We start from the raw sequence: 27,420 nt of genomic DNA, 5'->3' as shown, positions 1-27,420 counted from the left end.
CCACCCCAAAAAAAAAAAAAAAAAAAACACAAGACATCCTGTCGCTGTACCCTATTGCTTCTTGTCTGACTCGCACCAGGACTTTATCTTCGATCCACTTTTATGTAACGGATATACATCATTGTACCATTAGCCTACTCACATCTGTACAATACCTATGTCTGTACATAACTTTCTGTACTTTCACAAGCCTGTAAACCTACCTCATGACATGCACCCAGATGACTTGGGCCAGGCACGCTATATAAACAATACACAAATCCTGATATTGCATTGAGTGCAGAGGGGAGGAAATGCCATATCGACTTATAGGTGGCACCCAAGCCCAAACTAAAATGATAGCACTGTTCAAGAAACAGCAACACTACAGTAGTCCCTTCTATCTGTAGTTTATGGTTCACTATGACATCTCAATGGTAGACTGACTGCAAATACACCCTCATCTCTGAGGACATTTAACAATGGGGGATGGTGGGGTGTTAAGGTATTAGTGAAGTATTAGTTATTGTAGAGTTAATCTTGTTACTGGTCAAATAGAGTGTGGAAGATCGCCAAGCAGAGAAGCCATTTCGGATACTCCTGGGTAAATTTGTGATAGTTCCTGACAGATCTTTGGACCCTCGGGTTAGTATGGAGCCCAGCAAGTTTTCTGGGAAAATCCAGAAGAAACGTGATAAGGCTATGATCAGACCAGGGACAAACAGTGATGTCAAAATTGTACACTAAGAACCCAGTCAAGAATATGGCAATTTTGGTGAGTGGGAGTCTCAAAATGTTGGAAGGCCATAGGCTTCCATGGAGGTGGCTAGGTTGGTAGCTTGGCGATCGTCAGTCAGTATGAGAGGCCAAAAGGTCATCACCATGGACGACATAGGAGGCAGTCTTTATGAGGTCGCTGAGGAGCATAAGTAGTTCCTCAAAAAGAGGCCGATGTCTACAAAACTATTAGCATCTACCACCAACCTCTCCTCTACCGCACTTCCGGTCGGTGCAAAACAGTTAAAAACCCGGCGAGTGTCGCAGATAAAGCTGCATGGTTGATAACGTTAGAAGGTCACGTCAGCAACCCCGTCGGCATGTTTAGCCAAGGAGCGTGATGAGTCCAATACGCAAGTGAGCATTTGGAGGATGTCTCGATACAGAGGTCATGGCTCCACAAAGGCACCAAACGAATGAGGCACAGGTAAGCAAGGTAGGTAAGGCTAGAAAGTAACACGAGTTTATAGGCATGGGGTAACCCGAAAGGAAAAAGATTCTGTCAAGCCCGCTCTTACCAAAGAGGAGCACCAGCAGGACACTGCCAAAAAGGGATCAGGAAGCTGACCACCCACGGACCAGCACAGACTCGCCCGATTGTGGGATATAAAGGAGTAGATGGGAAATGTGGTTAGCACGGCAAATGTGGCCTGCAGATTGAGAGGGCATTAAAGCAGCAGTCTACATGTAAACCTTGTCACGATCAACACAGCAACAGTTAATACTAAAACAATTCAGAAGGAGCACATGTTTAAATCTACGGATTTAAAATGGTTAAAATACAAATTGAAACTAAAAGTAGGGCAAACAGCAGCAGCCCCCCATGCCACCTAAAAAGGCGCTTCAATGCAAATTGACATTCTAAGCGAGAAACAAAATGGAATGGTTATATCGCAGAAGTCCGTCACCCACACAGCATAGTCGCGATTGGCCACTGCAGTACCACTGTGCACCCATTATTAGCCTCTGGCTAGTGACCATTGACTGTGCTGTAGGTACAATTCAAGTGGCGAGTGACTAGTACCCCTGGCCAGTGGATCCGGTGGATAGGTGTAGGAAGAATAAAATTGCTGATGCAGTACAGTAGCTGCGGTTCTTCAGAAGAATATGGCATTCTAAGAAAACAGGCGTACCCCGTAATATTATCTGGATGGCTGCTGGCAGGGAATTAAGTCGCAAACTCAGAAATGACTTCACCATGGACAACATGCAAAGCAGTCAGACGCCCAAGTGAACTCACCCGTTCGGCTTTAGCTCCCAAAAGGGACATTCATTACGTGGAAAGGTTAAGGCAAGTAGACACCCATCAATACAAGCTGTGGACCGCCTGAGGCATCAATGCTGCTTTGTTAAAGTCCAAACTATCGCGGATAAAGTGTCAAGTTACAAGCTACTGTATAAAGGAGACTTCTCACTTTTATACAGCACAATCTATCACCAGACAGTGTCTAGCCCAAGCTGACAGCACAGCAAGAAACGTTTCCATTACAGCTGCACATCCTTTTATTCACCATGTGCTACTGAGTAAAAGAAAAGTTAGCAGAGTTAGCAGCGAGCATTCGCGTCATTAACCACGCAAAAGCATAGTAGCTTGACAGCAACCACAGGTTTATTTATAGGGTATTTATAGTGCCCAATCAGCACATGGTATTTCAGGGAGCAACAAGAAAAAAAGGGGGCAGAGGTGAAGATTAACAAAAATGGTCCTACTAGGCCATGAGTCATTCGGATTGTGCAAGTGCAGTAAAAAGTGTCGGCAAGAGCAGACCGCAATAATGTGCAAGTGCTGGCGAGGGAGCATCTGGGCTAGGCAATTTTAAGGGGAGGCCAGGTGGACAAGTACCAGGGGAACGCAGGGCCTTACGGTTCACATGCTTAGCGCGAGACTGGATGGGCTCAGTAGGGGTGCAGGCCCTCGCCAGGTTAGTACAGGGGGAGGGGGGCCTCAGTAAGGCAAGAGCAGATTGGGGACGGCTAGACGAAGGTGCCGGGGTAGACTGGTTGAGGAGAACCTGGTGCCATGTATGAATCAGAAGGAACCAGGCACCCAGTCAAAATACGCACACTGAAAGGCGCAGGAAACCCCAAACACTGGACTAGGGTATTAATGTAACAGTCTGAAAAAATTGTCCAGGGGTTGTTTTTTATTTTTAAAGGTATCAAAAATGTACTTATTGAGATACGTTATTTTTCAAAAATGAATTGATCATTAATTAATGCACACACATTAGATTACATTAGTATTGCAGGAGAGCATAAGACACCAGATAATAAAAACCTAACAATCATTCATCAACAATCAAACCATCATTTGCAGCTTAAATCAGCCTAATTCACTCACAGACTAAAACTTAGTACAACCATATTTGGTAGCATTTCATAAATTAGCCCCACAGTCTTAAATATTTCATTTTATCCACATAAAATGTGGATCAACCATTGACCAGAATGTGCTCTATTCCACGGAGTGGGTATGTTCAACAGAGAATGATAAATCCCATCCCCGGATATTCTTCTCCACCGGTTTCGACGTTTAGAAAAATTCAAAGAATGTCTTCGTCAGGAGAAACAATTGATACAATATTACCACTGACTCCCAATGTCATGTGCTCCAAGTGGTCAAACCCATTAAATCAGGCTCAAGGAAATTCAACAGGGTTTCAAAATCTCGAGAAACAGAACTGGGATTATTCCAGTGGTCGGACAACTATTGCAGATGGCCAGTCAAAATACAGCAGAGGGGGACATTCGCGAGGGAGAGGGAATGAAGAGAAACTAAGTGTCTTGAGAAGCTTCTTAAGGAGATGCGTCTCATGTCTGAGTGGGGCGGTGATGCCATACCAGAGGGAGGCTTGTGCGGAAGAGAGATCAACCCCTGCCCCCACACTGCTTGAGCAGGGAAGTCTTGCGTATGATGCAAAGGGTCTTGAACTTTGACCCCATCAACTTATGAGGATCAAGACCCTTTGCAATCGGGAAGCACCTGGAGGGATGGGACCCCTGTGCTTGAGGCCAAGCCTTGCAGTCCTATTCTGGAATAGTTGATGGGATGATATAGGAAGATGCTGTTACCTAGAGAGGACCATAGCAGGAGACATTCTGTTTCTGGGGGAAGGAAAGGAAAAGAATGCCTGAGGTGCAGCGAAAAGTGGGCCTTCTTGGCAATGCCGCCGATGTAGGGAGACGAGGCGAAAATGACACCAACTTGTTCTGCCTCACAAGGATGAGGGGGCCCGTGGAGGGCAGAAAGCTTAAGAAAGGAGGGCGCGGGGGTCCCAATGAGAAGGATCTCACCCTTACTGGCATCAAGGCTGAGATAGTTAGCAGCACACTGTGCCTGAATAGCAAGTCAGAAATGAATGAATAGACAGCGAGGGAAGCGCAAAGGAATAGTTGCGTGTCGTGATGAAGGGAGGGTTGTAGGAAAGCAATGACAGGATTTCCCATTTTTGTTATGAAGTGGGAGGCCAGCGCAGAGGCTCCGGGGTGACAGAATTGGGAAACTGCAGTAGGACTGACAAGTTCCAACAGTCCAGCCGAGTTAGTGGCCCTAAAGATGCTAGCTCGGATATAGGGCTTGGTGCGGATGAGTACTGCCTTTGGAGCAGGCAAGTCTGTCAGGATGTGCTTGAAGCCTTCCACACTCAAACTCTGCCCTTGCATTTTAGAGAGGCCAGGTGAGAACCATACCAGGAGTTGCGCTAGGATGAATGCTTCATGCGGATCCTCATGACATGGGCAAGATTCCGAGTGTTGGAGATGGAAATGTGAAGGTTATCAAGAGTGGGAATGAAAGCAACACTTGCTTGCTCTGTCAAATGCCGGGGGGGGGGGGGGGCAAGAGATCAAGGGGAGGACAAGAGAGCACAGACGACCAGGAGACAGCTGAGACGGTTGGAGATGGGGGGGATGTCTGCTGAGATAAGAGCATCCAAGGTGTGTCCATCTGAGTGCACCAAACTAGAGGTAAGAGGAGTCCAGTGGCCGCATCAAGGGATACTAGGTGAAAATGAAGTCAGACCACTCCGAAAGGAGGGGGGAGAGCGGACCAGAGGTCCTCTAGAAGGCAAGAGTCAGCGAGAGGACTGGAGTGACACCAAGCATTCAAGGCATTTGGAGGAAGAGTAGGCCTGATAGTAGCAGGGACTCATTCAAATAGGTTCGGCCTGGGCTTAGAGAGTGATCTCGTAGCTGTCAAACATAGTGACGACGTTGGCAGTGAACCATGTCTCGATGAGAGAGGACATCAAGGTCAAAGTCTTCAAGGAGGCAGGAGATGCAGGAGTATAACGGCAGAGGGCAAGTTGAGGGGAGCTATGGGGAGCTGGTTTCCACTGTTGGAAGGACTTGGGGATGGGTACAGCAATGTGGTATAATGAGTGTTGGCAAAGAGGCCAGAGGGTGCAGAAGTTGGATCCCTTCTAGAAGGATTTTCGGCTGAGAGCCCTGGTCCATGGCAGTGCTGGTCTAGTACATATTAATGATGGCCCTAGACTAGAGCATGGTAATCAAACTTTATGCTGAAACACACCAGCAAAGATATTGCTGCCAGCCCCCCCGCCCCCTTGAGTAAATACAGTGCTGATCTCTCCCCCACCGCCATATCTGCTATATTATATATTGTAAGCAGCCGCACAGTTTGTTACTTCCCAATTAATGAGCAAAGAGAAAGGGGAGAGGACAGACCATATGGGAAGCCAAAGGTCCGGAGAGGGAACGACAGTATGTCAGTGAGTCTGCCCAGAAAAAGCTTTGACGTGGGCGCCCGCGATGGGCAGGCCTGGATTGGAAACATTCTTGAACTTTTTACTTCCAGGCTTTGAAATAGCTAGGATAGGTGGCGGAGAAGCAAGGGAGATGGATGAAAGCACCAAGAGGGAGAGAGCAACGAGGGATGGGGGAGAAAGGGAACAGAAGTCGCACAACAAACTCACCAGGCAGCCCAGCAGCAAAACTGGCACAGACTAATATGGTGTACGACAAAGGAAGCCCAGACCAGTGAAGAGAGTCAAGCGGCAGGTTGAGGGCGAGCTTGGCGAAGAGATTTTGCTCTCTTAAACACCACTGTCTCCCTCTCAATCTTCTGCCATGTGTTGACCTGCGTCACTCACTACTTTCCTGATTGGTACCAGTCTCACTCCTGCTACCTCAACGTCCTACACACTCTGCACTGAAGGTTGAACAGTTCTTTATTCCATCTATACCGTCTAAAACAGATGGCTGTATTCCTTGGTGCATCCACACCGATTGCTACGAGGCCATGGCGCAGCTGCACTCCTGCTGCAACTGAGGGACTCTTGGAAGATCAATCTGACAGTGAAAGCTTTAGCGGCAACCACTGCACGGCCACAAACCAAATATTCAACTGCAACCACAGACAAAGGTAAGAGTACAAGAACTACTGCTTGACCCTTCTGCTGGGTAGGCGCTACATCCAAGTGCGGTTTGATTCTTTCCTCTGGTTAAATTCCCTGCTCCCACCTGCGCTTGCCACCTTCCTCTTGATAAAGCTCCGACTTCTGATGCAGACCTTCCTCTAGGTAAAGCGCTGCTTTCAGCCGCCAATTCTGCCCTCCTTCCCCATTTCACATAGCACCCACTGAGTAAGACCCTAACCCTGCGGATTTTTGAAGGCAGCAACTGTATTGGAGCTGGATCCTTTCATAAAGATTAAGTTAGGTATCATTCAATACACGAGTTTTAGCTCAAATCATGATCAATGCATTATATTTCCCTGTAAAATGCATAATCTTTCTCTGGTTTGGGATCTCAAGTTTTCCCCATTGAGACCAAAAGTGCTCAGTTCGTAACTTTTGCGACTAATGAGTGGACACATGCCACTCAGAGGAAGGATAGCCTAGTAACTGTCTTGGAAGCAAGACTCCATCTGTTTTTCTATATACATTGCCTCTTACTGGAGAACATAGCCCACCCCATAGGTCAATCCTGGGTTATAACAGGGAATATTCTCCTTTATATCAGAAATACGTGTAGAATCAGGAACATTATGAAGTACAAATAATTAGGTACAAAGGCACAGTAAACACTCAACCATAATAACTAACTGCCATGCAGGATCCCAACGGTACGGTACTATCGGCAACATCCAATATATTCACCCTTCCTCTCTTCAATGACCTCGACTGTCGTAACATAGCATATACCAACTACGCAGACGATACGCAGGTACTACTCCCTCTAACTGGGACCTACGAAGAAGATGCGACAGCTTTAACCAAAATCTACACAGCCATCCAAACCTGGATGGCGGCCAACGGCCTCTGCCTAAACGGGGACAAAACCGAAATCCTCATAGTAGGGACCAATGAAATTCTCAACAAACTCCCCCCCCAATACAAATCCTTCAACATCGACAACTCCACCATCTCAGTCTCCAAGACTGTTAAAACCTTAGGCGTTCACCTAGATGCCTCACTATCTATGTCTCGCCAGGTCAACGCCATAGCCTCTTCCTCGGCACTTACCACCAAGATGATAAATGCTGTCAAGCCTTTTCTCTCCGCCAAAAACTGCTTGTCCATCGCCAGAGCCACTATAGGTACAAAACTAGACTACTGTAATGCCCTGTTCCTAGGCACCTCCGCCCACAACCTAAAAAAACTCCAAATCACGCAAAACAATGCGCTCCGGGCAGCACTGTCCATTCCAAAAAGAGAACACATCTCGCAAGCAAGGAAAGATGCCCACTGGCTACCCGTGAAGGAACGCATACTTTTCAAAGCCATGACCATCACACATAGATGCCTATCCCTGGATGCCCCACCCTATCTCGCAGAAAGAATCACACCGAAAGCCTCCATCAGACCCACCAGAGCTCACCGCACCAACATGATTGATGTCCCCACGTTTCAAAGATCCAGGGCGGGAGGAACCAGCTTCCAACACCTCGCACCTAAAAACTGGAACTCCTTACCTACCTCACTAAGGAACGAAAAATCATACCATACCTTCCGTAAAAACCTCAAAACCCTCCTATTCCGCTAAAGTCTTCCACATGCACTCTCATGCTTGCATTGTAACCACAGCATAGCATAACCTCTAAGCTCAATGTTTATTACCAATGTGAAATGTACTCGGTAACTCGGTTTACATCTGTAAACACATTCCTATGCTTGTGTTCATGACTAAGTCTGCTGTAACAGCGCCACGATGCCCCAGGGCAGTTCTGTGCGCTTTATAAATGCAAATAAATAAATAAATAAATCCAAGACAGCAACACAGGTTGTAAAGGGAGGATTGGTCTCTGTATTAGAGCAGGGGTGTACAACATTTTGCTCCCCAGATGTGTTAGGCTAAAATTCCATCAGCCCTAAGCATCACAGTCAATAGAGAGATCATGGGAGTCGTAGTGTAATACCAGTGTCTGCAAACTGGCTCTCCTGTTTTGGAAGGCTGGCTAAGCAGGCTATTGAGAATTCAAACCCTCTATTGGGAGTATGGCCAGCATCTCGGTTAGTAAGTGTATTTTGCATCTGGAAACTAGTCTCTGTGCTACATTGTACTACGGATTAGATGTTCCATGAACATAGCATTCTCAAAGTCAAGCTACTGTCTAATTGACATCAATAGGATGCTGTTAATGCCCAACTGGAAGAAAATGTTGCAGAAGTTTATGGTTTGCCAATTATCTATAGCAGCGTGTAAACAGATGGGGCAGCCACAGTATTGGACTAATGACATACTGGGGCTACATGGGGCAAGGTCTACGGTATTTTTAACGAGGCCTGGGAGTTCTAGCTCTTAAAGAAGAATGCAGGAAATGTGGGCGTGCGGTTAGTTGGAATAGGAGGGTATGGGGTGTTGGTGGTAAGATAAAAAGAAAAAGTTCTGGCCTCTATAGGGCAGTGGTCTGTGCAGTGTTGTGGGATTATGGTTTTACAGCAGCCAATTAACCACACCATTATGGACAGCGAGCAGACTAGACTCTTACCTGTGCCACAGACACCACGAAGGAATGAAGACCTCTCCAATCAGGGGCAGAAAGTCAGTTCCCGCAGCCTGGCGCCATGTGCTGTGAATGGAAGGTGGCTTCATGGTGGGTGGTAAGGAGGGTTACGAATACTGCATGTATACCGGTTCTACCTAGGATACCCTGAAAGTAAGCCATCATTGTTTCTAGCAGATGTGGCGATGCGCTTTCATTAATCACCTAGCCATTGGACATCAGGGGCCAGGAGGACGCCATGAGGCAAGACAAAGGACGATGTATTGACCACGACTGTCAGTGATCTGGGTGCAATACAAGACACCAACCAACAGCGTTAGGCAGGTTTGCCAAAATCCACAGTGGCGCAAAATCCTGCGAGATGGGAGACTGATGCCAGAGCCTGAGCAGTGCAAGCAAACCACACTAGGTGCCCTAGAGGTGCTTTCAACTAGGTATCGCACACAGCAGTGCAGTAGGCGCAAGTCAGGTAGTCAAGATATGCACCTGACCAGTATATCGGACGGGCAGCCTGCGGGGCCCAGTTACAGCACAGGTGTCAAGTACACCTGTAAGGAGACTATAGAAGTGTAACCATGAGCAGTAGGTGCTCAGTGGCAGCCGATGCTATGAACTGGTTACATCTTTAGGGACATGATTCATTCCAAGCAGATCACAAGTGAAATTTGAAAAAGACAAAAATTAAGTAGTTTATAGACTGTCAAAAAACTGCTTGCCACGCCTGGTTCGGAAATCTCCACCAAGGGAATACCCCTTGGATTAGGCAGGGGTCTGCAACCTGCACTTATCGTGTTTCAGGCAATTACCCCCATGGCAGTCGGTCAGATAGCACAGCGAGCCAAGTACCCCCCCCCCCCCCCAATATCTGTGTGCAGCCGGGTGGGGCAGGTTCAAATCATGGCATGGTCAACTCAGCCTTCCATCCTTCCGAGGTTGAGTGAAACCACCGGATGGGATATGGTTTTCCGTTATTTCAACGCTCACATCTATGGGTGTGTAGCGACATACAAGGATCTTGCACCATGAGTACTGGTTATGGCTGGTGGTTAAACCATTGGATGAGATCGGCAGTGGGCCTGGTCCAAGGAACAATGTAGAGTTGGTTGCTTCACTGTTCACCAGGTGACAGCCTTTACAAGCAACCACCTAGGATTCCCAAGTTGGGAGGATTCATCGCTAGCACACCATCCGTTTCTTACATTGGGAAGTCATTTCAGTGAGGAAATAATTCCCACCTCCAATTGGGGAATATTTATGCTAGTCAGATATAAAAAAAAAGTGTATTGATCCAAATGCAAGTAAATTAAAGCTACACTGCCGTATGGTGGCATCACTGACCAGAGCGTGCCCCGCACTGTCTGGGTGCAAACTCTGAAGTTCAGAGTGTGTTTAGTCCCTATAGCTGGCTGGCACCGTCCTAGAGCCGCCTTGCTGTTCAAGGTGGTTAAGGTTTGTAGTAGCTCTAACCAGACACTGTCCGATCCATTGAAATCTCCTTAAGACATTGCAAAAGCCATGGAGCATTACAGTCCACAATCTTCAACGCCGTACACAGGCACGGACACAGCACACTTTTTATACAAGTTTGTACTTTGGTGTAGGTGGAAAAGGATTTAAATGCCAAGAAGGTCGTGGGTAAAGAAGCGAAGGACTGCCAGCAGCAAAGCCATTGGTGCAACAAGGGAAAGATTATATTATGAAACTTGTGTGGAAGCCTTGGTTAACTGTTAAGAAACTTCGTTTTACAAAGGACAACAGCAATCATTCAAAATTCTCTGGTTTCAACAATCCATTTTGCCGACTGGAAATACAAAATTCGGATAAGCTACCTCCAATGGATTCAAAAGCTGGGTTTAAGGATACTAAAAGGCCCCCTCCCCCAATTGACACAATGAGCCAGCGGCATGGGTCGTGTTGCTTGAGGGAGCGGACGTTCCAGGCTGAGCAGGACAAGCCCACCAAAGACTCATCTTTTCCAGCCCCGGGACAGGCTGGGAGCACGGGTATCGTGAATCCATGGCTGACCACAAGTACTTCAATAGAGCATCGGGAAGAGGCCAACATTCAAGTCACTCGCCTCCAATAAACACGTAAAGTTCTCAGGGCTCGAGCTATCACGCACCACCAAAGACGAGACAATAAATAGTCCTTCGATACACGTTACATGCATACGTGTTATATTACATTGCATAAGTCGGTGAGCGTTTAGTGCACTTCAGGGAAATGGCAGTGACATGTGCACAGGGGCTGGAACACCGACCTTCTCTAAACGGGTAAGCGACTGAAATGGCAAAGGTGGTGCTTTGGAGGCCCGGGCAGGACCCAACTATGAAAGGTCATGCGATTTTAAAGGCCATTTACGACAAAAGGGTCATGTAATGCAAAGCAGATCGAATGCAGTGGTATGTATCGGGACAATGCTCTACATTGCTGTCTAGTAGCTCTGCTGAGCCTACAAGACTGTCGACAACCTGCCCTTTCTCAAGACTGGTACTTGAAATATAGTGTGCGCCCCAGTCAGAGGCCACCTGCAAGACAGCAAGAGGCACAGCAAAGCGTTAGCATCTTCGATGACCGACATAGTGCCCAAGATTACAATATGTCCGTCTGTGGGAGTTATGGGGACCATAATCAGGACAGCGTTTGTGGACACATCACAAACGCTGAAACCGTCGCCTAGGCGATATACGTTTGCGTCCCCCAGCTCATCAGAAATGTCAGTACACACGCGGGTGTGTCAATGCTTACATTCGATTGAGTGATACTCAGTCCACATTCAAGGAATGTTTGGGGAAAAATCTTTCCACCGTGCAATCAAAGAGGCGAGACGTGGCAAAATCCGCTATCCTAATCGAGCGTCACCTACACATTGAAGGAATTACTGCTTTAATATTGCGTATTTAATTGAAAACACTGAAGAGTAGCCTAAATTGTTGACCGACTTTCCAGTTGCAGCTTGACAGCTGCATTTCTCCCCTGCACCCCGCTCACTACATAGAACAAACCATTATAGAATGTGTCAATACATACCCATTTTAAATTGGTATGCGCACCAACAGATCCAAATCTTATTCCGGGGTGGTGGGACACCATCAGTGCACAGTCCCTACATGTGAGAGCTTAAGTCTTCACTAAAGTTAATTCAAGCTTCCGCCGCTGCGCTTGTCAAGACAGAACATGGCACATAACAGGTTGCACTAGCAACTACAGGATGACGTGCAGTCACTGTAAAGTTGTGTGCCCTTTATAGGGTCGCGTGCACATGGGATCGGCAAAGCAAGCCAAATGCAACTCTAAAAGGGATTGCAACAGAAGTATATTCCATTCTTTGGGGGCAATGACAGCATGGAGCGAAAGGAAATATGCTTCCTCCCTATACAGCACCACATTCTTCGCACCTTGCCAAGTAACCACACAGAAACAAGGTAAACAAAGCAGGTACCAATAATGGCGTGTTGCGCCAAGATGAACCGATTTTCTATGCCATTTTAATAAATGGCTACCCCTTGAGTTTTAAGCGTTAACCACCCCACCATATTTGTGGGTTCACAACTCCCAGGGTTTGGAAATTACTAGAAGCTATTTAGCGCCTGATTTTAGACCAAATACCACCATCAAAGTCCATTTTGGCTCCAGAAGCAAACTGGTGCCCTGCAAACAGCTATGCGCCATTAACTTTCTGTACCTGGGGAAGTGTGTAAAGGGACATTAGAATACATGTAAAGCCAAAGGAACTGTATATATGGGACAAATTTAAAGTGCGCCTCTCGTGTAGAAAGCTTTTTTAGAGAACGTTGTGTGCAAGGCTCCTGGTTCGCTACAGTCGGCTCCTAGGTGATGCTAGTTTCGCCCCACTTGCATAGAAGTGTAACATTAAGATACTTGAAAGGTGCCATGGAATTGGCCATTCAGTTGAAGCATTATTTGCCATGGTGGAACATTATAATGCTAATAACTAGCAGTAACTGCTCCACTACAAAATATGCCCCCCTCCTCCCCAGGCCCCATTGCTTAAAAGAAAATGAAAAGCCATCGGTTGAGTCCAGGGGATCCACATTTGAAAGCACAGCAGGCCACTCCAGCTTCCGGGCACACTTTGCCGGATGAAGTGCGGAGAGATGAAATACGAACTTACTGGACCCTGAACTTGTAAGCATGGACTGTCCCATGGATTTTCGCGGCAGTCTGAACACGGCCCCTACTCAGCTAGGCACGCTGTGCCCGCATCGCCACCTTACAGCCCCTGCGGGTGTATGTATGAGCCACCACTACCACTAGAACTGTTTACAGAAAGGGCAGTGGGCATGGGTACACCCTCGGCCTCAAAATTACACACAATTGGAGAACAGGATGCTGGGATGAACTCCTTTTAGGTTCATACTTTCACAGCTGCATCGCATACCATTAAACAGGTTCATATTGTATGTGCAATCGAAGCATTAAACAGTCTCTCTGGCAGAGAAAAATAACAGTGCTAACGAGACAGGGCAGCGTGAACAGAGAATAAATAGGACAGAGAAAGAAGGAATGAACAACCTGCTAGCTCGGGGGTGATATTCGTCGGTTTGCTCATCCCAGCCGGTCAGGGGGCGGCTGCTACTCTTCGACTCTCCTCCTATATAGGGCGTGATCTTCACCAGTCGGCCCAAGAGGTCGTCTCTGCGGCCCTTTATGAGCGCGTCCACCTGGTCCTGCTGGCGGTAGAAGAACACCAGGGCGTAGCGCTCCTCGCCATGGCCGTGCACCTCCACGGTGCTCACCAAGCCGTACTTGCGGAACTTCTGGAAGAGGGTCTGCTGGAGGAGATCGTCGGGCACATCAACGGGGAAGTTCTGCACTTTGAGTCCGTGGGTCTGCACGAGTTTGTCGGGAGCCCGAGACCGGCTCTCCGATGCCATTGGAGAGCGGGCAGGGAGGCTGCTCGCGGCCACCCCCATGGGGGAAGGGTGGGGATGCCTCAATGGGGATCGGCTCCTGCTCCTCCTAGGCGGCAGCCAATCCGCCCCGCGCCTGCCATCCATCTCTTTTTGCAACTCAGCCCTCCGGGCTATTAGCTCCTTGTCCCAATCACGGAGGCCCTCCATCTCCCTCGGCCAGTCTGGGCGCCTATCCAAGTGCTTGGCCAATTCCGCACGCCGGCCATCTATGTCTGCACGGCGGCCCTCGAGCTCTTTCAGGAAGTCTGACCCCCTCCCATCTAGATCCCCACGCCTTCCCTCGGCTGGCCTGCCGAGGTCACCCCGCATTGCTTCCATATCCATAGGGAATTCGGCGCGCCTAGGCTCCATCCCCCGAGGCCTCGCCTCCGGCTCCCTCCCAAACTCTCCGCGCCTAGACTCCATCCCCCGAGGCCTCGCCTCCGGCTCCCTCCCAAACTCTCCGCGCCTAGCTTCGAGGTCTTTGGGAATTTCTACCCTGGGCCGCATTTCTCTAGGAAAATCGCCTCTCGGCCTCTCCACTGAAAAATCCCCTCGCGACCTCCCCTCCATGGGCAAATCTCCTCGCGACCTACCCTCCATGGGCAAATCCCCTCGCGACCTACCCTCCATTTCTCTTGGAAAGTCCCCACGTCTTCCCTCCAGCTCCACTCGGGCTCTGCCATCCACGTTCCTGGGGAAATCTCCCCTTCTACCCTCCATGTCCCGTGCAAAGTCTCTTCTGGCGTCGTCTATCAGCTCAGGCCTACGCACTTCCACTTCCCGCGCAATGCGGTCTTTGATATACTCTACCATCTCCCGGACAGCTGGAGGTGCGGGTCGGGAAGGCTCCCACGGACCTCGAGGGTCGAAGCGGCCCCGCGGGCTGGGACTCCGGGGCGCAAAAGGTCGGCCTGGATAGGGATCTCTGGGACCATCGGGTGGGCCCATTGGCCTGCCACGAGGACCCGGGGCGAAGCCCCCATTCATGCCGGGCTCGGGCCCTCCACCCCTCGTGTGCATGGGCGGTTTGGGTCCGCGTGGTCGGTCCCCAAAGCGCGCCATTTCGCGGCCTCTGGGAAAGCGATCGTCGAAGCCTCGGGGTGGGGCACGGTCTCCCATCTCTTGCTTGGCGGCGGTTGTCGTGGAGGTAATAGGACGAGTGTAGCGGCGGGAATAAGGGCGAGAGAAACTTTGTCTTCCTCAACTGCTCGCTGCAACGCAACAAAAGACACCGCTTGCTCTGCCGCCTCGTCACAAAATGTCCGCTCAAGGACTTGTTCCGCGCAAGAGCGGAAGTGAAAACGAGAACCTTTCGTAAGTGCGTGATGATGTTTGTCGGTGGCGCATGCGCAGAAGGCGGTGAGCGGAAGTGAAAACGAGACGCTGTCGTACGTGCGTAATGGAGGCTGGCAGTGGCGCATGCGCAGAAGACCGTGAAGACCGTGACGATGTGAATGGAATTTCAAAATATCTCCTGGCGGAAGTGTGCAAATGGACCGGTCATCTAAAAAAATATACCCCCTAGGATTGTTTTGGAAGCACTGTATGATGAAAACGATCGGCATTTATTTCACAAGGCTTGAACAGAGCGTGTGCGGATATATAAACATTTTTTTTTTACGATAATCGTTATGTATCTGGGAAATAAGAGAAGATTAGTAAAAGCGGAACCACAAACGCGTCTCGATTAAAACCGACCGTGTCTGATAATGCTTCTTTGGTAAGTTTGGGAATCTGTGGTACATAGGAACGCTTGTTCGTCTTTGATGTTGAGGGTGGAGCTGTTGGGTGGTTACAACTTCTGATAAAACAAGCATTGGCAATGCCAAGCGTTTGGGCTTTTGTGTAGGCATGGGAATGGTGGCGACTACTTCCCATCCTAGAAACGGAGAATAGCAACGGCCTGCCCACTCTTGTTCATTTGACTTCTGACATAGTCTGTGTCATTTTCCCGGTTCCAGAGCACTTTCAGTGAGCAGGATTTAGTGGAAGTGCAACCAGACTCTGCATGCCTTTGGCTTGCAACAGTGTGGGTGGGCATTTTCTTTGGGATGCCGGAACGTTTCTGCAAGACCCTGGAGTATCTGACTTTGTCTTGTCTGAGTGGGAAGGTTGCTACTACTTCCCATCCGAGAAACGGACCATTGGTTGATAGGGCCTTTCTCAGATGGGAAATGCTTGCTTCAGTGTGAGTAGGCTAGTTCCCATTACATAAGGGGACCTTTCTGCCTCTCCAGGTCAGAGGGCCGTTTCTCCAATGGGAAATAGCTGCTTCAGTGTGAGTGGGCTAGTTCCTATTAGACGTGAGGACCTTTTTGCCTCTCAGATCAGAAGTTCGTTTCTCTAATGGGAAATAGATGCTTTGGTGTGAGGAAGCTAGTTACCATTAGACAAGAGGACTGTTGTACCATCAAAGGAAGCAAAGGTGAGACGTCGCAGATTAATGCTTCTGTATTGATCAAAGCCCGGCACTCCCTCTGTATCCGCCACCCATGGCACTCTCGCTCCAACCACTGCACCTTCCAACCGATCTGCCCTCATGTTCCTCACCCGAGCCATCCACGATTCCAAAGAAAACATTCTAGGCGCGGATGCAGATGGAGTGCAATTAAGCAAATACATTATGACACCCCCCCCTTTATAACACAATTTAGAAATATAGGCAGACAAACAATGTTGAAAACGAAAAACGGAAAGCATAGTATATCAATTTGATATCTAAAACCTAAAACGATCAACCTAGTCCATGACATAATCCCTAGACCATGCAGGATGTTTCCTAATCGTACTCCCTGACCCAACAGTACGCCCGCTCACACCTCCTACACCCATCGCGGCAGCCTCCCTACTTTGTTGCCCGCTCCTCAAACCTCCTCTCACACCTTCTACATCCATCTCAATAGACACCCTGCCTTGTTCTCGGTTCCTCAGACTCCCTCGCCGACCTACCTCCTCTTCAAACAACTCACCGGCACTCCTCTTCCTCTCCTCGACACCACCTCCTCACTCTAAGCCTAGTTTCGTCCCCCTGCCATTTCCACTTACTAACATGATCCAAATTCAAAACAGAGCCATCCTGGACTCTGACTGCATGCTTGAATACTTCCCTGACTCACTGGGTCGGAGTATTTAGACTCCCCCTTTTTCACCGTCCTCCCCTTCTTTAGTCTGACCAAATCACCAGGGACTATTTTCACTCTAATAGTCTCTTTGTGATCCGCACAGTTACCATAACCAATGTTCGCCCTTCTATGATAGACCCACACTGGATTCAATACCGTGCTAGGTTCTCTGCCTCTCATCACCTCAAATGGTGATTTACTGGTGTCACCTCTAACAGCAACTCTGCTACACCACCATTTTTACTGCAGAGCTCTTTCAATAGGTATGTTGTTTCTTGCAGCTTGTTCTATGGTCTCCACAATTACTCTATTACATCTTTCCACCAAGCCATTGGTTTGGGGATGGTAAAAAGGGTGAAAACCTCCATTCAATCCCTACCTGCCTTGCAAACTCGCTCATCTGCTTGTTCCTGAACTGCACTCTGTTGTCACTGATTTTGGAATACCCCTCCCTTCTGAAAACTTGTTGCATGAAATTGATGACTTCGCTATATTTCCTATCATCTATCTTTCTCCCCACCTTTGGGGTTCCCCAGGGGTCTAACCTCTCACCCTGGCTTTTCAACCAATACCTGGCAACTCTCGCTCACTGCATTGCCATTTTCTGCTCAAATTTCCAGTGCTACGCTGATGACACTCAACTAATTTTCCGGATGCCCTCGGCCACCCCCTCTCCCTCTCGCATCTCTGACTGCCTAACTGCCATTCAAGATTGGTGTGCCGCCAATGATCTTTGTCTGAATGCCATCAAGACTGAGATCCTCCTTATCGGCACACCATCTCCATCCTTTTCCCTCACTCTCTGGCCGGCCTCCCTTGGCCCTCCTCCTACACCTAACTGCGAGGCTAAGAACCTTGGGGTCATCTTTGACTCCACACTTTCGTTCTCGGCCTCTAAAAAGTCAAATTTCCTACTGCACCTCCTCAGAGGTATTCTTCCTTTCCTCTCCTTCCCTCAGAAGCTCACTGTCTCCCAAGCTCTGGTTCTCTCTCGGTTGGACTTCTGTAACAGCAACTTTCTAAATTTACCTGCATCTACTCTCCGCAATCTACAACTTATCCAGAACAGGACTGCAAGACTTGTCCTTGGCCTCAAGCCCTGGGATCGTAGCTCTCCAGCTCTGAAATCTCTCCATTGGCTCCAGGTGGATGCAAGGATTACATTCAAAACCCTCTGCATTGTCCACAAGGCTTTCTGGGGCCTCGGTCCAAAATACCTTCAGCTATCCCTCCGCAAATACCTCCCCTCTCGTGCTCTTCGCTCCTCTACCTCTAACTCCCTCCTGGGTCAATCGTTTTTCAAAGAAACAAGCTGCGGGTAGATCTCTATCTTCGGCTGGGGCATCTCTCTGGAACAGCCTCCCTGCCACTCTAAAACTTGAGGAGAACCATCTCCGGTTCCGGAAGCACCTCAAAACCTTCCTCTTTGCTTCTTACTTCGCTCCCCTTCTCCCATGCTGTTCTTATCTCTTGGCACTGTGCACCGGGCCACCCTCTGTCCCCTGGGCCCAGGTACCTGCTCACCCTGCCAGCTTCCTGCACTGCCTCCTGGCCACCCCTTGCACTGGGGACTGTATCTGTACCCATACAGCCCCCCCCATTTTTCTTCTTTTTCTGCACTTATTCAGACTTACCCAGTCTGCTTCCTTAAACACAGCACTTGCCGCTGGCTGCACTACCACAGTTTGCCTCCATTTTCTATGTATTTTTATTTATTTTATTTATCTGCGCTCCTCGGCTCTGCACTTCCACTCTGCCCCTTCCATGCACTGTTTCCCTTTCCCATGCACTTGCGCGTTCTCAATGTCAATGGGCCTAGTAAGATCGTTTTTATGTTGTGCTGTGTTCTCCCTTGTTCCCCTCCCTTGCCTAGTCGCGCTCTGAAACACTTGTGTACGAGCGCGATACAAATAAAATATCATATCACAGGTGTCAATTCTATTCACTAACTTGATCTCCATCCACTTGGAGCAATAATCTACCATGACAATCAAGAATTTTCCTTCACTCGCTATGCTGTCATATGGGTTTACAATATCAATGCCCAGCTGCTCCCACGGATGTTTCAGATTCTGGGTTTTCATGGGTGCAGTCTTAAATACTTTGCAATTTTTATCATAATTCTGACAGGGCCAACAATGTCTGAAAAATCTCTCCACCATGATGTCAACCCCAGGCCATCAATACTTAGAATGAACATTCCTTTTTGTGCTCGAGGTGCTAGGATGCCCTATATCAGCCTTCTCAACCAAACCTTTCCGTAAACTCTGAGGCAGTATTAACCTATCTCCCCTTAGTAATAAGCCATCCTCAAAAGTGCATTCATCCCTCACCTCCCAGAATTGTATACAAAATTCATCCACCAGTCTCCTATCAGGCCATCCATTCCTGGTATACTCGATGACCTTGCTCAACACTTCATCCCCTTTAAGTCCTTCTAACCACTCCTCTTTAGACGTGACCTCTACTACCAAAGCTACTCCTTTCACCTCTTCACCTTGTCTCACATCTCCCATGCCCACAGGTAACTTTGACAGAAAGTCAGCAGCTTGATTTTTCTTACCTGGAAGGTACCTCACTTCAAAATGATAGTCTTGAAGCTTTAAGCTTAATCGAGCCACCCTGGGGGATGCTCTACACATACCACGCACTGACAGCACCTCCACCAAGACTTGTGGTCAGTGCACACTATGAATCTGCTTCCTCAAAGACACTTCCTAAATTAATGTACTGCCCACACACAGGCCAACATTTCTCTCTCAATCACCAGGTATCTGCTTTCAATCTCTGTAACCGCCCTGGATGCACAACATATCACTTTTTCATATCCCCCTTCAGACAACTGCGACAATACTGCCCCCTAATCCAACGCCACTGGCGTCCACGGTCACTCTGGTCTGCTTGCCAAACACGAAACCACCCAAATCACATGATTTGTAAATACTCTTCCTAATGCAGTCTGCCGACTTCTCACACTCATTGTCCCATATGAACCTATCATCTTTCTTTAGTAATCTTCTTAGTGGCTCGGTCATGCTGGCAAAATTTGGCACAAACTTGTTATAATATTCGCAAAGACCTAGAAACGATCTGAGTTCGTCTTTGCTTTTAGGGTCAGGTGACTCTTCAATAGCCTTCATGGCCTCCAACTTCGGTTCATACCCCTTTCCACTAACAACATGACCCAAGTATTCCACCTCTGCCATCTTAAATTTGCATTTACTTTGTTCTACTTTCAACCCCTTCTCACTCAATCTGGATAAAACATCTCACAATCTTTCATCATGCTCGCTTGCCCCCTTTCCGAAAACCATAATGTCATCCTGATACACCAATGTCCCTTTTAGCCCTTTGAGCACATGAGCCATGACTCTCTGAAACACTGCATGCAGAGGCTAGGCCAAATTACATCCTTTTGTATCGGTAGAGACCAAACAGCGCGATGAATGCGGTGAAGTTTCTGCAATCCTCTGTCAGGCTGATTTGGTGAAAAGCGCTGGATAAATCTAGAGTAGTAAATGTATCTGCACCTTCAATACAATTCGGCATCTCTGAAATGATGGGTAGAGGATACACGTGTACTACAATGTTTCTGTTCACATCTCTTAAGTCTACGCAAATTCTCAGTTTGCCATTTTTCTTCACTGTGACAACAATGGGGCTTACCCACTGGGATGATCCTATCTTCTCAATCACCTCTTCCTTCTCGAGTCTATTCAGTTCCTGCTCGACTTTGTCTATTAGGGCAAACAGTATTGGTCTGGCTTTGCTGTGTGCGTTGGTCTAGCTCCTAGTTTCATTATTATTTGTGAGCAACATTTTTCAACAGCCCCCAACTGTACCGGAAAAAATGTCGTTGGAGGTTTCCTTCAGATTCTTCTTTACTTCGGTCTTGTCACCACTTCTTACCAATAACACTGGTTCATTATTGCATGGGTCAAGTCTTGTTCTCAAAGCTGCCTGATCTCTCCAACCAAACACATTCATTCACTCCTTTTTGTGCCACATAAAACTTCACCTCAGCTTGGCGATCTTTGAACTGAACACAGCTTCTAAACCAACCAGTAATGTGAATATTCGACCCTTCAAAACCTCCAGGATTTTTAATGTCCGGTGGAGACAGCTTTGATTTACATCCCTCAAAAACTAATTTTTTCCCAAGTTTTGCGTGTTAGGATGGTATAAGGAGAACAGCTGTCCATCACCGTGGGTTTCCAGTTCTCCACTATGATCTCACAACGTGGACATTTCAGATAATTTCCAGGTGGCTCTCGAACTACTACTACTCTGTCTTCGTCCGAATCTTCCTCTTCTTGTATAATGAACGCTCTTTTCTTGTACCTGCACACTACTGCAAAGTGTCCTCTCGTTCCACAACTTTGGCATTTATGGTTAAATGCGGGGCAGCTCCTTGATTAAGCATAGTGTCCCACTCTGCCGCAATTAAAGCATTTGTCTCTGCCTTGTGGAGAGAAAGTCTTTGCCAAGGTTTTCGCGTATTTCCTTTTGCATCCTTGTGGTCTTGTTCTTTAGATCTGTAACTTCTCCTGCTTGACTCATCCATGTTCTCTCTGTCCTTTTTGCTTCAGACTATGCTTACGGATGCTTGTTCTTCCAGTTCTAATGCCGGCTTAACGTTACTCTGTGTGGTGCATTGAGCTTGACTCTTCTTTAACTTCTTGTTCTTCGTCTCTTTAGAACATTGTTGAGTATGATCTACTCTCTTGGCTATGGCAATGGCCTCTGGTAGCGAGGAGTTACCCACCACCCATAGCCTCTCCTGTATCAATGAGTCCTTAGTGTGGATGATTATTTGATCTCTAATTAACTCATCTACAGTGATCCCTGTGCCGAATCAGCAGGTTTGGGCTAATTTTCTCAGAGCCGACACATATTCTTCAATTTTGTGCTCTGGTATAGAAATTAAATCTGTTTATGACCACGTTTACCTCCGGGGTGCAATGCTTATCCAACTGTCTCAAAGCCTTCTCATATTTGTCTATGTCACCTGCTTCATCCACTGCAATTCTGGTAGTTCTCTGTATTTTCTTTGTCCTTCTAGACCCAGTGTGTGTGACAGTAGCAGCTTTTTCTTTTGTAGCGACAGACCATCTTTCTCTACTGTTTTTATATTATTTTTTCCAGTATTTTCTCCATTCTGGCCACACCACGGATGGTTGACCTGGGCTTGGAACTGGCGGATGCACAGTTATGCCTTGCATATCTTCCCACTGTAGATATGTTTCTGTCTTCAATTACCTTAAGTTGTTTTATATTCCTCTTTCCTTGCTCTTGTGGATAAGGAGTCCTGAGATTTCTTTATTGGAAGTGTCTTTGTGTAAAGGACGATGTAAAAAAAAAACGGAATATTTTTTGGCATACTGCGAAGAGGAAGAGCTTGATTCAGTAGTCTAGTGAGGATTACTGTAAAGACTCCACCGGAGAGGGGTGTCTGTACTCCTGCTCTCTATATGGCAGAGGAGAGGCACAGAGGACCCCAGCCAAGATTCTCTATTATTGGTAACATAGTCGAGCAATCAAGGACTAGCTTCTCAGGAGGTGATGCAGGCTGGTTCCTAAGTACAGTGTAGTCCCCAAGCACCCACAAAGGAATGTCCACACACTGTATTAGTTAAACAGTCTTTATATAAATAAGGTTCATATAAGTAAGGTTCAAGGTTATATACACAATCGCAATAATACACTTTTTACTCCGACAATTCTAAAATGGTAAATATATACAGTTCTAGGTGGTACCACAATTACTCTGATTCCATTAAAATGCATCAACTGTACTCAGTTCAAATAGTACACGAATCAACACAGCAACACTATATCAACCATAGACTTAGGAGGAGGGGGCGTGGCCTGATGTCCATGGTGTGAGGACGCGGTTCCTGTGAGCTCCGGCCGAGCCGCGCAGTCCGATCCTGTTCTGGGTACCGAAAACCCAACGAAGCAGACCATCCTTCGGTGCAGCTGTACATCAGGTGATTAGCTGCACCCTACGACTTGTTCCGACAGAAATCGGAGGTCGGGGAGCTTCTCCAACGCTTCGCCCCGACCTCCCCCCGGCCCCCTGAGAGAGGTGCACGGGATTTGACCGAGGCGCGGGATCGCTTCCCGTTTCGAGCGTCGCGGCTCCTCTGCGGCGCCTAGCCTTTGATGCAGCCGTAAATCAGGCGATTGGCTGCACCCGACTTCTTGCCCTGACAAAAAACGGAGAGCCGGGACCCGCTGAGACGCTCCGGTCGGGCTTCCCCTCTCTCCCATAAGAGACTTCCAAGATGGCGGCCATGATGATTTGACGATCTCGGAGCGACCCCGGAGCGGGATAGGGAGCGCACACCCTGCGGGGACCAGATCCCAGCCCTCCAAGCGCCTCTATCACTGCCCCTACCGTCCCGAGGTGAGGACCACTGCAAGACCCCGTCGATCCACCGACACACCGCCAACGAAGCCGGAGCGCGACTGTGGAGGGGGTCGCCGAGACGGAGCTACCGGACCTTCACCACCTACTGCATTCCTGACTCGGACCGCCTATTCTCCGGAGAGCGGACCCCCCCACCAACGCAGACCTACACTACTCGAACTGGTTCCAGACCCACCCAAACTACGTCCACAGGTGAGGCCTTCCCGGCGCCCCGGGCCCGGCGACTCTCTCACGGGGGTGCGGGACCTTGCCTGCCCACCCCAGGCGGCCCCCACCGAACCCCCGACTCCTGCAATCTCCCTAGCTAACTTCATTGGGCAACGCTATCTCCCAGTAGGATCCGGACTTCTTTTGTCCTCTCCTGTCCCACTGAAGGCGGGGCGCCCACACCCGCGGCGCGCCCGGATCTCGACCCACACGGGGTCCATTATCCCCGAACCTCTACGTCCCATCGAAATTAAACCAGGCCGCCTGCCCCGACGTGAATCCCCTTGCGATCCCAACCAGAACTTTAACAGCCCATCATGGCGGCAGCAAGAAACAAAACCAAGAATGCCACCCTAGATCCTTTTGTCACGGCGAAATCTCACCCCATCGCCCAGACCTCAACAGATAACTCAGCAACACGAGACAACCCGGACACCAAGCATGACCAGCTACTAGGGGCGATTGAGGCCCTAAAATCATTCATAGACACAAAGATAGGGGAAGTAAAAGCCGACATCCAGCTGATAAGGCAAGACGCTCGCAACCTAGCTGAACGTGTCACCGCTGTGGAGTCCCATCAAGAAGATATGGCGACTGAATCGGCAGCCATGAAATCAGAACTGGCAGAGCTTAAACGTAAAGTGACCCTGCTGGAGGCGAGGTCCGAGGAAGCGGAGGGTCGCGCTAGACGCAGCAACATTAGGATACTGGGCATACCGGAGGGGACAGAGACTGCTGACCCGACGACCTTCGTGGAATCCTTAATCCAACAAGAGATCGGAGCGGAGAACCTCTCGCAGGGCTTCTCCATAGAGAGAGCACACAGATCGCTCCAGAAGAAACCACCCCCAGGCTCCTACCCTCGCCCCATCATAGCGAAGGTCCTCAATTTCCGAGACCGGGAGGTGATCCTGAAGTTTTCAAGGGAGGGAGGAGAGATAACACGAGGCAACTCGAGAATCACGATATACCCTGATTATACCCAGGTGGTCCAGAGAGCGAGGAACTCCTTTGTCCCGGTTAAGGCCAGGCTGAGGAAACTAGACCTAAAATACATGCTCCTATATCCCTCCAGGTTGAAGGTAATCTACAAAGGAAAATCAATATTTTTCGAGACTCCAGCTGCGGCTAACATGTGGATGGAGCACAATAACCTGGCTGATATCCCTATCGAATCCCCACACGGGAAACTTAATGAAGGTACCTAAAGATGAGGGCTGAACGCCCCGACACAGTTGCTTGTACCCTTCTACAGCAGCCTGAGAGGACAGGGAACTCTAATCTCAAGAAGCAAAACTACTATGTGAGCTGCTAAAAGACTGCGGGGCTCGCCCGTTCTCCCACGCATGGACGAAGACCTCGACCCCACGAAAAACCAGTGCAGCCCAGTTGCCAGCACACACCTACCCGCGCCAGACACCCGGATTGGGACAGGCAGCGCGGGAGCACCTGAGCGCTCCACCGTTGTGTCAGTCGCTGGGTGCACAAGTTTTAATTGTTTCACACATGTTAACATTGTTCTGACTGTCCTTACTCCGAAAACACCCGCCCAAATGGAACCGAACCCAAACCTCTCCACAGAAGCTAATCACTCCACTCATTCTGGACAGATCATGGCTCACAATAACAAGCTGAAAAATCGCGAAGTGGCCGAGAATCCCTCCTCAATAACTAACACAACCAAGCAATGGCACCAAAACTTAGAGTAATCACATGGAACGTCAGGGGGCTGGGGTCCTACCTTAGGAGAAATCGAATACACTCCTATCTAAAGAGGAAGAAAGTATCAATCGCACTCCTACAAGAAACACACCTCACGGCCGACTCTGCAAATAAGCTGCCAAACTACTGGGGGGGCCAAGGCTACGGATCATCATACTCGAAGTATGCAAGAGGGGTGTATACGTGGGTGAGCCCAGACACACCATTTCAACAGCTGGGGATGGAGCAGGATACCGAAGGCAGGTACTTGCTGCTATGGGGCATGCTGGAGGGCACCCGTATATGCATAGTAAACTCGTACTTCCCCCAGCATGGTATACCCTCTTTCCTCAAGGAGATGTGCGCTAAACTTGTGCTCTACAGAGACCATAGCCTCCTGTGGGGAGGCGACTTCAACTGCGTCATTAATGTGGAATTGGATAGATCCACCACTCCACGCCAAAACAATAATCTCCCTGCGCTGGCCCTCCACAAAACAATTGAAGACCTGCACATGGTGGATACCTGGCGAGACCTTCACCCCACAGACAGATCATATTCATTCCACTCCGCCCCCCATAATCTGCACACCAGGATAGACTACCTCTTCATAAACGACGAACTGACCCCTCAGGTCGAGTCCGCAGAGTACCTGGGCAGATCAATCTCAGACCACTCCCCACTATTAGTGCAATTCAGCCTGCGACCCCCCCTACCTCCTATCCCAACGTGGCGTATGCCAGTGGAGACACTATCTGACCCTGCATTTAAGGACCATCTGGCTGAGAAACTAGAGGAGTATATAGAGATCAATAAGGGATCAGTAGTAAAATGGAGTACTCTCTGGGAGGCAATGAAGGTGGTGACGAGGGGAGAGGTAATTGCTGAGGCGGGTGGAATCAGGAAACAATTGAGGAGGGAACTGGAGGCCAAGGAGGAAAAGATCAAGCGCCTCGAAAGCAACTCCCCCCCCACAATTGAGACAGAGAGCAAGTTGAGAGAAATTAGGGAGGAATGTAGAACAGCATGGGAAAGGCTCTCGAAGTTTGACTTCTCTACCCGCACCATGAAAGCCCATAAAGAGGCGGATAAACCAGGCAGGATACTAGCCTGGTTGTGCCGGAAGGAACATCCGAAGCAGGCCCTTACAGAGATCAGAGACAGTAACGGCACAAGCCACAGAACACAACAAGCAATAAACAAGGCCTTCACTGACTTCTATGCGGAATTATATGCTCACAGTGACCTTATACCCGAGTCAGACATAAGAGACACCCTCGAAGAAGCAGACCTACCTAAACTGGACCACGAGCAAAGAAATATGCTAGGAGAGGTCATTACGATCGAAGACATCACCGACGCGATTAGGTCCCTCTCCACAAGCAAGACCCCTGGGACCGATGGTCTTACCCCCGAGTTCTACAAGACATACGAAAAGATTCTCTCTCCCATACTACACGAAGTCTACGCGGAGGCATTCGAGGCAGGCACGCTGCCAGGCACCATGAGAGAGACCCTCATAGTACCGATGCTCAAGCCAGGAAAACCACCTGAAAAATGTGACTCATATCGCCCACTTGCGCTCCTAAATTATGATAGCAAAATTCTCACGACCATACTCGCTAAAAGGCTCTCAAAGGTTATAGGCTCCCTGGTACATGAGGACCAGTGTGGTTTTGTCCCTGGACGCAACACTACAGCCAATTTGAGAAGGCTTCAGCACATAATGGCACAGACAGAGGAACACGAAGAAGACCTGGCAGTCCTCTCGCTCGACGCCATCAAGGCCTTCGACTCGATCTACTGGGAGTGGCTAACCGAAACCCTGAGGGAGTTTGGACTGGGTGAATACTTCATCCGATGGGTCAAGGTCCTTTACAGTAACCCAGTGGCAAGAGTCAAGACAGGGGGCTTGGTGTCGGGAGCCTGGGCTATTCAGAGGGGAACCAGACAAGGATGCCCGCTCTCGCCAATGCTATATATACTAGGCCTTGAACCAGTAGCAATTTATTTCAGGAAACAGCTGTTCGATGCGGGCATAAGTATTGGCGGTACGGACAACATCATTTCCTTGTACGCAGACGATGTTCTTCTATACCTTCGAGACCCCCAGATAAATGCCCCGATAGCCCTAGACATCTTAGATAATTTTTCGAGATACTCAGGCATAAAGTTCAGTCGACAGAAATCATCCGCCTTCCCTTTGGCTGGCCTTAGGAGGAAAAGTACAGAGGAGCTACCTGAGATTGGGATTCAGTGGCAATCTGAGTCCTTCCGCTACCTAGGCATCACCATAAAGCATACACCAATCTCCAC

At 48.7% G+C, this 27,420-nt stretch overlaps 1 protein-coding gene across 3 annotated transcripts in view; it reads right to left on the bottom strand.

Moving 5' to 3' along the window:
* LOC138566351 (msx2-interacting protein-like) overlaps nt 1–14,978 on the bottom strand; it is a 34,748-nt gene extending 19,770 nt beyond the window's left edge. Inside the window, exons 1-2 of one of the 3 annotated variants that reach the window (XM_069643499.1) lie at nt 14,261–14,926; nt 13,259–14,230 (exon numbers count right to left, since the gene is read on the bottom strand). In XM_069643499.1, the coding sequence (XP_069499600.1) occupies nt 13,259–14,230; nt 14,261–14,760 (1,472 nt within the window). In that variant the 5' untranslated portion in view covers nt 14,761–14,926. Of the gene's footprint in view, nt 1–8,707; nt 13,232–13,258 lie in introns of those variants that run through there. The other 2 variants (XM_069643508.1, XM_069643517.1) reach the window with 2 other exon arrangements.
* Nucleotides 14,979–27,420: the final 12,442 nt, after the last annotated feature.

This window comes from Ambystoma mexicanum, chromosome 1p (assembly GCF_040938575.1).
Source record: "Ambystoma mexicanum isolate Mex_15411 chromosome 1p, UKY_AmexF1_1, whole genome shotgun sequence".
NCBI lineage: Eukaryota > Metazoa > Chordata > Amphibia > Caudata > Ambystomatidae > Ambystoma > Ambystoma mexicanum.
This window is presented reverse-complemented; position numbering and strand designations above follow the sequence as displayed.